The sequence below is a fragment of the Ochlerotatus camptorhynchus genome, unplaced genomic scaffold (assembly GCF_037179485.1).
Source record: "Ochlerotatus camptorhynchus isolate MF236.1 unplaced genomic scaffold, CSIRO-AGI_Acam_v1.1 ptg000125l, whole genome shotgun sequence".
NCBI lineage: Eukaryota > Metazoa > Arthropoda > Insecta > Diptera > Culicidae > Ochlerotatus > Ochlerotatus camptorhynchus.
Window position 1 is genome coordinate 1,545,035 of NW_027040615.1, and position 13,289 is coordinate 1,558,323.

The window sequence follows — 13,289 nt, forward strand, 5'->3', positions numbered from 1 at the left end:
AGACCTTGTATGATTGACATCTGACTACTGTGTTACCTGACTTATAACGAATATACGTTGTATACGAGTACCCCAAATACAACGTATAGTTCGTCTGAATTTACATTGCAAATGCTTTGCAAAGTTAGACGAGTCATACGTTGTATTCGGGGTACTCGTATACAGCGTATATTCGTTATAAGTCAGGTAACACAGTAGTAATCCTATTGACCTTCCTGACGTTTATAACTCGCACACTTGTTATCCTCACTTTCGCTCCTGCCAAAAAATTTGGTTTGTTATTGCTATCCTCACTTTCGGACCATCAATACTCGTGCACATAGAATGAACTATAGAGCTTTTTGATGTTTAATCGGCGCACACTACTGTACCATTTAAAGCGCACGAGTGCGAGCAAGAGGGAAACAGATTAGTGGGAAGACAAACCGTCCATGCATCCATGTGTGCTAGATAGAGAAAGATGATTAAACGTCAAAAAGGTCTATATACCGAGATTCGCGGAAGTTGCCATCTTGACCCAATCGAGCAGCGAGAGCTGTCAAAATCACATTGCCAAATCGTCTGATAATATTTCAATATTTCCGCAAATCTCTGTATATAGGCTGACTAAAAGAAAATTGGTACGCACAAAAAGACCTTTTTTTTTTTTTTTCCTTTGATTTGTTTTTTCCGTCGATCTTGTTTTCCGTGCTGAGCACCAATGCTACCGACGTGCCAGGAAGGCAGCTCCCACACCTGGACCCTACCTATCGACCCATCAACTCATGAACCGGGGACCAACGGCTTTACTTCCCATCCGAAGGAAGGCGTGATCAGAGATGTTATGCCTCAGAACATCCCGGCGGCGCCGACTGGTATTGAACCCAGGCCTGCTGGGGTGAGAGGTAAAGACCTTTTTTTTTATTAATTACTTTATTTGTACAGGCTCAATCGAATAAACTTTACAGAGCCGAGTTATCATTTTTGTTATACATTATTGATGTCTTATATTTAAAGTTAAAGGAGCTGGACCGGATACTCGCGGTTGTCTCGAGGTTAGTGGAGATTTACAATTTTTTTTGGATGGGAAAAGGGAGAGGGAGGTTTGAAATGTGGTTTACGATACAAATATTTAATTAATCCTAAAACATGAACTAATTTCTATTCATCTTGAAAACAAACATAAAAAAAAACCCCTACGTACAAAATACAAACTAAACACAAGGTTAATAAAACTTACAATCTAATGTTAATATTCTTAAAGTAAACATATATGAGTTTCATAAACTCCAGATCGCGTCTAGCCAAAATATCCCGAACTGGAACATTAGGTTGTCTACCTCGAGCCCGAAGGGAATCGTACAGTTCAGATCTGACTCCGCGATGCTCAGCACAAGACCAAATAATGTGATCTGCGTCCTGGTAACCTTGTCCACATTCACAGAGATTGCTGTCCTTCAGCCCAACACGGAACAAGTGGGCGTTTAACGAATAGTGATTGGACATGAGGCGAGACATCATACGAAAGAAGTCACAAAAAGACCTGTAATTCATAATTCAATAAGTTAAAAACAAGTCCATTAATGGTTGCTTTACAGTACTTTTATTAAAACTTCAAAGTTATAGCATTGGATGGTTACATTTCTCCAGTTCGAATGAAATCTCGAACCTTCCTCTTGGTGGAGTCCATCAGTGTCCGCACTCATTTCTTCCATTTTGCCGCATTTGCTGGATTTCCTTTACTGCCCCGCCACTTCGTCGAAGTCGCTGCTTCGAAATTTCCCAGTATTTTTCGATTGGTCGAAATTCTGGGCAATTCGGAGGATTCATTAGTTTGGGGACAAAATCGATCTTGTTGGCAGCATTCCACTCCATAACCACCTTGGAGCAGTGGCAGCTGGCCAAATCGGGCCAAAAGATGACATTACCCCTATGCTTGCGGATGAACGGCAATACACGCTTTTTCAGGCATTGATCGAGGATGTGACGAATGGCCTTCTTCGCGAACTTGTCGGCAAACACGAACTTGAATCTTCTCGGCACATCCCCACGTCCAGTCGCGATGTAAAACTTTTGACCGGGAAGCTGCTAAAAATCGAGTTTGACGTATAATTCGTCATCGATCAAAGTGCAGCTCTTATGTTTCGTCAAAACACGGTCGTACTTGCACGTTTTTTTAGGCACGGAATTCTGCTTCATGTACCGGTTCGGATGTTTACTGGCTTTGTACGACTTGTATCCTTCCCTGACAAGGATGTTCGGCACCGTTTGACAGTTGGCGTTGTACCTTCTGGTCACATATCGGATCGAAAGACCGGGGTTGCCTTTAGCGCACCTCAACACCTTACTGCGCAGCTGACGATCCCTGGTTCCAGTTTTTTCGTAGGTCCGCTGATTCCTTTCCACACTCAGCGTTTCCTTGTAGGTTTTGAGCACTCGACAAACTGTTGTTTTCGGCATCTTCAGCACTTTAGCTAGCTTGGAACCGAACAACTCCGGATTTTCTAGGTGTTGGTGCACAATATTTTTTCTTCTTTCAAGTTTCATTTGACGTTATTTCTGAACGCGATCGACTACTTTGATCAAACTTGCACCAGTTGTTCTCTATAGAAGTGTAAACAAACCACTGTCAAAGATGTTCGATTCCCAACACTAACGCCTATGCTTTTGATTTTTTTTTCGGAATGCAAAGAACCGCAACAACCTTTTCATCCGGAGATTCCCAAAAACAAGTTCCGTTCTGCATTAGAATATGAGAAATGTCATCCTATAAAATCAGCATCAACCTATTCGAAGCATGAACTCGTAAAACCATTGACGGAGCAACGACTGACCACCGGCATTCAACAAACAAAAGCAACAACAACAACAACAACAAAGCAGTGAGAGCAGTGATAGTGAGAGCAGTGATAGTGAGAGCGAAGAATCCGATGACGGCTTTAATGACGTTTTGAGTAAGTAGCATGGAGAATGCCATTCGGTCCGGACCGGCCTCGGCATGGCATGGCACACGTTCTCGCGCGCTATTTAAAACTCGCTCGGTTTTATTTTGTTTTAATATCTGAAGGATGTAACTAATTCAGGGGCTTAATTGAGGATAATTAATATGCAATTAAAACAAGGCTGTGAGCAGCGCTCTATCCGAATTCGTTTGTCGCCGGTGAATCTTCCCATTGTGAAGGATCGTAGAATTATTGGGTGATTAAAGTTCTTGGAACTGGGGGATTGATTTCAAAGAATCGTCTATCTGCACGCAACCCTTTCTAACGGGAATCTCCCCGCTCAGGGTGGTAGCCGTCACTAGCTGCTAGAACAAACAACGATTTAATCGGAAGCACCCATTTGCATGCAGCCCTCGATTCCACTGTCGGTTATGGTCTATGTAGGTACTTCAGTGGAAAATGATTATTATAAGCGCGCATGATGCACTTTGCCGACTGCCCATGTCGTGTTTATATAAAAAGCATTTGAAAGCATGGTCGTCGCCGTCATCATCGAGATCATGCATCGTCATATGATTGCAGATGTTCCCACCAACAAAGTTGAATGAGATATGAAATGAATGTGCATTCTATATGCATCTCGTTGGAACATCACAATTTAATTGCACTTTTCAACTTTTATGGACAATGTTTTTGTTGTTGTATTTTTTGTTTACTCCAAGTTTCGGACAGAGGCGCGACGTCAGACTGAACTGTGTTTGAGCAACTAAGGCGCCATCTATTGCCTGCGTTATCATCCAAATGCAGCAAGACTAAACTCTAAGCTTTGCCTAACTAAGAGGTGTTGTTGATTTGTTTTGACAGATCAGGCTCACCGTTGTAATCAGGGTAACCTAGATTAAAGTTTGTTTTCAAATTTATAATGCTATCCACGTGCTGTTTTGTTTTTTTTTTTGTTTATATGGCTTCCAGAGGTTTTATAAAGCTTTATGATTGGAGTCAGGTTCTATGTATCTTGCTTGCTATACTTTTTTGGACTGTTACCCGTTTTGTTGGCTTTCAGTTTGATATGATCAAAAACGGGGTTTAAGTTTACGTCTGACGTTTTGGTAACATTAATATAATTCTTTGAAAAAGGCACAACATATGTGATCGGTTCGTTAAATGATAACGCATCCCTATTAAAAATAACCATAAAAGAAAGCTTAACGACGTGTTCGGCGTATCATCCAAACCATTTGTGGGGTAGTTTTATCCATCCGGGAAACAGTTCGTTTATGGTATTTGTTTATTAGGGATATCAAACTGAAAGCCATAGCCTCCAGAATTTCTTCCTAAACTGTAAGAGAATCTTACATTTCCTGGATGAGATAAGAGACGCGCGGAGAGAATAAAAGTAAATCCGTATTTCCGTTGCACGGCCAACTAATTTCGTTTTCTGCAAGGTTTGGCAACCCGCAGTTGTGTGTTTACTTCAAGTGACTTTTAATTTGAGCGACTGTCGTCTGCTTTAGCGTCACGGTAAAATGATTTTTTTTAACCGTATCGGTAGTATCGCTACACACTTAGAATTTTTTACAGAAATCTGTAAAATTTTACCGAAATCTCAACAGCTGAACGTTCGGTAAACAGTTGCGCAGATTTCCTGTAATTTTTCACAAATATCTGGGAATTTTTTTACAGATATCTGTAAATAATTACAGGAAAGCTGTAAAATTGTCTACAGAACGTTCGGCTGTTGAGATCTCGGTAAAATTTTACAGAAATCTGTAAAATAATCTTAGTGTGATATTCAATTTAAGTATTATAAGACTCAATTTTCGACAACTCTGAGGGAAAACAAATATATCACACTAGCTGAGTGTGCCCGGTCTTGCTCGGGATTCAATATTAGCTTGAGTTTATGCGCCGATTTAAAAAAAAGCATGCTATATTGTACGTAGCCCCCCCCCCCTATTATCTAAGGGGCTACCCCCTATGATTATCTCCTTATACCCCCACACTCGCCCCCACATGCCTAATTTGGTTCCATTTGCTTGATTAGTTCTCGAGTTATGCAGAAATTTCTGTTTCATTTGTATGGGAGCCCCCCTTACAGAAGGGGGAGGGATCTCGAACCATCATAAGAACCTTCCACGGCTCCAAAAACCCCTGTATACAAATTTTCACGCCAATCGGTTCAGTAGTTTCCGAGTCTATAAGGGTCAGACAGACAGACAGACAGACAGACAGACAGAAATTCATTTTTATATATATATATAGATAGATAGATAGATTAAAGGGTATATTCTACAGAGCGTTGAACAAAATTATTAAATCTGCGATTGTACCTTCCTATCATGTATGAGTGAAATCGCTTTTTTGAAGTCTTTCACAAATTTTACTATCTTGAAAAATTACACCGATCTTTGTAACAAAGCCTCTGTATTTAGAAGTATTTCGTTGCACTGGAGCAAATATTTCGAGAGAACGTAACGATAATACAGCTGGTGAATAACAATAATCTTCCCTAACCAATTTCACTTTTCATACGCAAACTTAATTTTAATTATTTGAATCTCAACAGTTAACCAGATTCTGGCTGAAAATCTCCTTAATAAAGGCAACCAATCTCAACAATTAAATTCAACCCCAATCTCAATACTTCCCACGTTTTTCTTCGTGAAACGCTCGTGCAATGTAAATAGCTCGATTGAAACCGCGTTTGACTTGACGGTTCGATTGGAACTTTTAGCACAGACAAACAGACATAACTCTTAGAAGAAAATTCTTCAAAAAATATCGTCAAGCGTATTTTGCATGCGCATCTATCATCCACATTCCCAAGCAATGTTTTGCAACCGGAGCATCCCTCGTGCATGCAATTTTTTCACTAGTTGCTTTTCCCTCGTTCTGTCAACACGTCAGCTGTGTTGAATAAAAACAAAACAGTTGGAAGTCAGTGATGTCGGTTCTACGAAATTTTCCAAAGATCTATAGAATTGATTGAATTCTGCAGAAATACGGATCCATAGGAAAAATTCTCAGAAGCTAAGACTTTTTTTAAGGATTTGTTTTCGTTTGCTTAGTGTGCTTTTTCTTTTGCTGGAAACAAATTTTTAAACAAAGTAATCACTTATTAGTGCCCTTTCTACCACCGCTCATCACTTCAATGTGTGCACAGAAGTTAAAAATCATATGTATCAATCAATGATATTCATTGTGAAGTATTGAAAATCAATAATTCTTGAATTCTGTGTGCATCATACAACGTAATATTAGGAACGGAATGACTAATGTGCAGCAGTTTTGATGTAATATTCAACATTTTTTTTTTTCTGTATTCGTCAGATGTGGTATGTGTCTCCAGTGGGATGCCTTGACCACTTATCATTTTCAAGAGCTGACATCTACTAGCTAGACGTGAAAAAGAACTGGCATCACTGATAAGTTCGAAATGGGGTGGCTTGCTCAATGCTTCAGTGGCGCCACCATGACAAATGCAAGCACATTCCCAACTAAAAGATTATTTGCGATGAATGTGATTGTGAAAGTTATGTCTGTTTGTCTGTGCTTTTAGCTTCAGTCTTTGCGCGTCTCTTATTTAGGCTGTGAACCATTTGCCGAGTTCAATTTAACTCGTGGTTAAAAGTGACGTTTCGAAAGTTATTTCTTATGTTCGCAAATCCGTGTGTTCCCGATCGATCGGTTTTCTAGCAGAACTCAGCCACGGTTGTCAAAATTTAACTTCTTGCGGCTCATTACGGATGTCACTTCACGGTGAAAACTTGTCACTTGTCGTCACGGTGAAGTGATTCCCATTTGATTTGTACGGCAATCAAGGCTTTTATTATGAGTATCACTTCCTTATCACCGTGTAGTGACACCCGTAATAAGGCCGTTCTTGTCGGTCAGAAATAACCACGCTCGGTTAATCAATAACTTTCCATCTGTCAAATTTTAACCAAAAGTTTAAAAATTCACCAAGTGGTTCAGAGCCTTAACATCGTCTCTGGTTGAGTCGTTCTTTTGCCAGTGTTGCCAAACGAGTTGCTAAGATTTCCTCGAATGATATCAGCACTGACAAACAGACATAATACTCGCAAGCTGTTCATCAAACAGGCATTTAACGGTAAATTTAAAAGTATCGTAGTTGGTAGTACCGCCATCCGTGGTGCGCATAGTCAATTCCCTTGCGTTTGACGTTTACACACTACCGCCATCTGTTCAGCGTACTACCCACCGAGGGGGGCGACACATCTAAATCTCAAGTTTATATGCTCAACAAATCTCACACTAGCGAATCAATCTTCGAACAATCTTCTTTCATTTGTCGCATCTACTTGCATCGCTCATCAAGTTTTTGCAGGAAATCTTCAGAATCGTCACCAATCTTCTTTCTATCTACTCAGCGTGCGCACAGGTAGGTACAGCAAAACACAATCTTTTTTGCATCGTAGATAGAGTCGTCCCCCTCGCTACCCACCACAGTATACTCAACAGATGGAGGTAATGTTTTAGCGACAATGTTTTACAGTGAGAAATATTCAATGTGTTATGTCTGCTTGTCTGTGATATCAGTTCTACATTATGTACAACTGAAGCAACCATGAAGACAGTGAAAAAAAAAGATAAAATTTTTAGGTCATAACCTCACTTCCCCTCGGGCAATCATCACAAAGGGAAAGATTAAACCTCGGAAACCGCAAAGAAAACAAAACTAAAAAAAACTCCCTCCGAGAACAAAACCCACCACTAATTAGGAAGTTAGATTTATCTGTTCTGTACACTCGTGTACAAGAGGCTGTCGTAAAATGTAGTTCAACACAAATTGCCTTCAAGAAAACCGAGAGAGCGAGCGAGAGAAATAGGGTCTCTGCCAACCGAGAAACGATCCCTTCGTAGCCTGATTCCGGAGGAGAAAAGTGACGAAAGCAAGACACACCACCAGGCGCACCACCAGACACATGCGACACAACCTTGACAGGTTGTCAAAACATTAACCTGACATCTTTCTCGTTCCATCGTTGAAGAATAGTTGAAGACCATCAATCACACCCAGCCGCGATCGCCCGACCTGTCATGTGGGAACATAACCCTCAAAAAAAATAACCGCTGGAGGTGGTTCAATCACTGAAATTGATCTCCCGCCTGCTTTGGGAAATAGATTTATCGTTTTTTCAACCAGACCAAAGCAAAACAAACCGTAGTCTAGTAACCATACAGTTGGGTTTGTTTAAATGTCGCTTACGGAACCGGGGTGGGAGTGGTGGTCGATTAGGCAGTGGAACAAATTAAGCTCAATTAACGCATGTTTTCCAGGCAGGGAACTCTCGGTGGAACGGAGTACGATAATTGAATCTGTGCCGTCCCAAGTTTGAGTTCAACTCGTTGGGTGCGTCTGTGTCGGTTCCGAAAACAAAGTTACGAAAATTTAAAATAGATTAAAATCATTGCCGGACCAACAGGAACACAGACCATTCCCCATATAGTTGAAGTTGACTTGGGACACGTGCTTAATTGGTGGGATCCGGTGTGAACCAACCCTGTCGGTCCTGATGATGGCCGTTGTTGGCAGCTGGTCCGGTCTATCCGTCGAGTCGACAAGGGGTTACTCAAGAGCGCCCTGGATAGGCAAATTGAATCAACAATATCGGCAAACGATCGTAAATTAATTGATGAGTGAGTAGCCGTGATGAAATGGCTAATTTTAGCTAGGGACAAGTGGATCACAGCTTGCAGTTTTCTCGGCGGGGAACGTAGAAAGATCAAATTGCAGCTTTTTTATGATCGATCGTTGCCCGATGGATGATGATGGATTTAGAACGGGGTATTATTGATCAAACAGTGTTACTTCGATAATAAGAACACAATCTCGATCAGAACTGTCTTGTTTCGGAATGTGTCCTTATTCCGGAATCGCTCCTTGGAACACAACTTCGAATGCCATCGAATGGTCTTAGTATCCACATCAACATTTCTGAAAACAACAACCTTGTGCCGTGGACCTCCGGTAATAAGGTGATCCAAGAGACGTTTCTCAGTGGAACTGACAGTTAGAAATCTAGAGTGTGTAAGTGATATGGTGTTAATGGTGCTGAATGTAAACATAAACAAAGCAGTAATTCATATGAGAATAAACTGCCAGTTCTACTGTGATCTGTCGAAAGTTCTTGGTAAACAAAAAAGTCAGCTGATCGCAACTGTCTCGTGGACAGCCTTATCTGAGCGTTTTTAATCTGAACACTTTTGAATTTAAACCCCTCGAATCTGCACACCGTGCAAACTAAAAATGGCTTAAACGTCATTCAGATCATGCAGGGTGGCCAGTGAATTTTCATTTTGAAATTCCCGGTGTTTTCCCGGTTTTCCCGGTTCAAATCTTAAAAATTTCCCGGTTGTTAATATTCAACAAACAGCTGGAAGGAATTTACTGAAAGGATAAAAAATGTGATTTATGGAGATTCCCAAAATTCTAGGGCTTTGAAATTTGTGTAGAGTCTGAAACTAGAACTTTTCTTCAAAATTTGTGATAAATAAAATGCAAGATTTGGAGAAACAATAATTAAAATGTGAGATTTTGAAACAATTTCAAGATCACAGATTTGAAGAAAAAAATAAATACTTATGAGTCATGGAGTCATAATTTTCAAGCTCTTGGAAGCATTTTAAGGGTTATAAAAAATTACAGAACAATCTATAGAATCTTGCGGACAAAGCTTGGAATTTTTGGTAAAATTTATAAGAATTCAAAGTGTTGATTTCGAACATATATTGAGAAGGATTCTCACACCGTTTTCGAAGGAGAAGTTCTGAGCAGAAGTCCAAAATTAGAGTCCTTAAAAATTGTTAGCTGAATTTGGAGGGATTTCTGTGGAGAAGAATGCATGTTCTAAATTAATTTTTAGGTAAATTTAGAAGATTTCACAAGGCGGCTTATTACGGATGTCACTTCACGCTGAAAAATTGTCACTTGTCGTCACGGTGAAGTGATTCCCATTTGATTTGTACGGCAATCACGGCTCTTATTCTGAGTATCACTTCCTTATCACCGTGTAGTGACACCCGTAATAAGGCCCAAGGAGTTATGAAAAACAAAACTTTAAATCGTGAGGAAAATGACAGATGAATTTATAGAAGAATTCCAAGAGAATTATGATTAGAATTCAACATGAAACAGAGTTCTAAGAGTGTTCTTGGGATAATTTCAACCCTATTGCGAAAGATTCATCACAGAGCTCCAACAAAATTGATTGCAAAACATTTGCTGATAATTAGAAAGAAATTCTTTAAAATACTCTAAAGCATTTCTAAATAAAATTTCAAAAGATTTCTGTTGTTTTGAATAGAGTTAAATTAAAAAAATTCAAAGGGAATTCTAAGAAGGATTCCAACTAAATTCTTAGAAGGGGTTTCTAGTAAATTCCAAAAATAATTCAACGGTAATTATTGCGCGGAGTGTTTTCTGGTTAATTTCAGAAGAATTCCATGATAATTCAAAGCAGAATTCCAAGTTCATTCTGGAATTCATATCATGAGAATTTTGAACAACGAAAAATTGAAACCCCGGAAAAGAATAATTCAGGTTCGGTTTTTACAAATATTTGTTTCCAAAGTCCAGCATCTTAAATATTTTCTTTTAAGGACCATGCACTTTTCATCTGAAATTGAAACGACAAAAATCAATTTGCAATATTGCTGAGTGATTAAATTCTCAAAACAATAAGACGGGAAACTGAAGAAAATTATGCAGCAAATAGAGCAAGACATTCATTTGGTAAAGGATCACTCTGTTTTAATGGTTTATTCTGAAATCCTGGTGTAAAAACTTGTTCCTATGGTATGGTTAATTTATTTTTCCCGGTTCTCTCGTCGAATTCCCGGGTTTTTCCCGGTTTTCCCGGTTACTTTTCAAATTACCGGATATTTCCCGGTATTCCCGGTTTTCCCGGTTTGCTGGCCACCCTGGATCATGGAATGCCGGGACGGAACTTGACAATTTTGGGTTTTTTTTTTAATTGGGGTACTCACTATTCTTAATGTTTTTGAAGAATTCCCTTCGGAAAGTTGTGCGTGGTGTTTGACGGAGTAGACCAATGATTCCGGGAATGTAATATATTTTTTCTATTTTAATTTGGATTTTATTCGGAGTTTCTATCGTAATTTTGCAACTTTTACATAATTTTTGCTCAACACAATAAAAACAACCATAAATAAACAACAATATCCATCGCATAAAACACACAGTGCGCTGAATTTTTCAACTTTCTTTTCGCAAATATAAACAATTAACAACGCCATTGATGTGAACATTGATTCCGGCATCACTGCCAGCCAGATTGATGCGATCCCTCTGTCCTTTTTATTCCACGATTGCTGCTGTCAAATCGACCAATCAGAAGCTGGCTCGGATTTAAACAACGAACAATCGTCGCCTACCTCGCATAACTGGTTCCAAGCCATAAGAAACCTACAGCGTGGGGGACCAGAATCACGCTGCATTGTTATTCAAGAAATCTTCAAAATCTTTATTCATCTCTTTTCTATCTACTCAGCGAGCGCGCATCTGACGACAGCAAAGCAAAATCTTCGTTGCATTTTACTGTGTCAAAATATCGAACTCAAACCTTGCTCTGTTTTCAAACAGAAACCATTTTCATTCACAATCGTCATTAGCCCTTCGTCCAGAATCTGAATCATGGTAATTTCTGCACAGGTGAACCACCACAACTCGGCAAAAAGCACTTCAACACAACAAGCATAACAACACAACCGGGAAAACAACAACAACAACAACAACAAATTTCATTCAAACTCCCATTGCCGGTCGTACTCGCATTTCTACATTCATCCGGCTTGCATCAGTAGCCGAACAAAACAACCTTCCTGTGTCCGGACTTACGGTCGAGTGATTTTGTAAGTCATCGCCCGCGATGGACGGAACTCGCCACCCGAGCCGAATCCCACCAAACTGCTGGATGGAAGTTCATTCCTATATAAAGTGGCGACGAGATGACAATCGCAAAACACGTCAAAACGAAGAGAAAAAAAAGTGGAGTCAGGTGTTGAGCTGAATTTTTTCGCACCGGATCAAATCTGACGGCAAATTCGCTCCGAGTTTCATCCTGCCAGGAGGAAGCCGCAAAATTACCTGTGTAATGTAGCAATCACTGCCGCAGCTGACGTCGATATGCTCATTGAAGCCGGTTCGATTCTGGAATGATACAGAGAGAAAAAAAAGAAGCATATTAAAATCGATTCACCCTTTTTTTTGGGTGACGTTGAAAAATGCAAGGATGACAGTTCGAAACGAGGAAAATCAACAGACGGTTGAACTTTTTCCGTTGGATCTTCTTTCACCTCGTCCTCTTTGGCGGAACCTTCTTCGCCGGCTTCGTCGCCGTCGGTTACTCGAATTTTACTACATCCGAGACGGAGAGAAAGAGGCACGCGCGACTGCGCATCTTCTGCTGCAAGTGCAAGTGCAAGTAACCATAAGCTCGCGTGCCGACAACTGCTTGTTATTGTACAATTTTTACATCCCCCCCTCCCTCTGTTCCGCTCACGACGATTACATTCGGCGCCTACTCTGCCGCCGCCTTCTGTCTTAATCTCATCCTCGAAGAAGGCGAAGGGCCTTATTCTGAACCGAATTGATCGCAATCAAAGCAAGCTTGGACCGGATGGTAAGGAATCGTCGGACCCCTCGATCAAAGCAAGTATTGAAACAAAACAACCAAACCGAAACGGACAATTCGAAACCAAGCGTGCGGAAAGCCGTTGCTGGATGCATCGCCCGGTGGCGGTCGGACACTTCATCCAATTTATTCTTGCTCCTGTCCTGCCTTCTCTCCCCTCCATCCATAATGTACGCCCTTTGGTACAATATTAGCTTTCTTCGTACGGAAGAATCTCCAGCCAAGCGCAAATCTTGACCACCTCACCACGATAGCTTGACTGCACCGACAACAACGGTCTAATTAATAGCTTCGGATGCATCGGCACACGCGTGGCATTCGGAACGAAATCCAGGTGTGCTATGATCAATTCCGTTAACTGTCAGTTTGCCATAATATTTTATGGCACGCCTGGAAAAGATCCCCCCAATGATAGTTGACCATCGTGGAACGAATTTGCGTTCGGGTTGAAACAAGGGATCGAGTCTGCTGTTGCCATACACTGGAACAACTGCGGCGGCAGACTCTGGACCGGAAGATTTAGTTTAGGGTCAATTAGAATTTATAATGCATCTCGGACAACGGCGGACGGACGGACGGACAGTCGGTTTGTGCTCTATAGTGTGGTTCAGGAGGCACAACATAACATCAGATATGAGTGCTCGGGCTGCGCGCACTCTGTCCGGTCCCGTTTTGTATTTTTATATTTTTG

The 13,289-nt window shown here is 40.7% G+C and overlaps 1 protein-coding gene across 6 annotated transcripts in view; it reads right to left on the bottom strand.

Moving 5' to 3' along the window:
* sev (sevenless) overlaps nucleotides 1–13,289 on the bottom strand; it is a 67,431-nt gene that overhangs the window by 16,422 nt on the left and 37,720 nt on the right. For all 6 annotated transcript variants that reach the window (XM_065220398.1, XM_065220397.1, XM_065220399.1 and 3 more), the window contains exon 2: nucleotides 12,052–12,114. In XM_065220398.1, coding sequence (XP_065076470.1) covers nucleotides 12,052–12,114 — 63 coding nt within the window. The remainder of the gene's footprint in view (nucleotides 1–12,051; nucleotides 12,115–13,289) is intronic.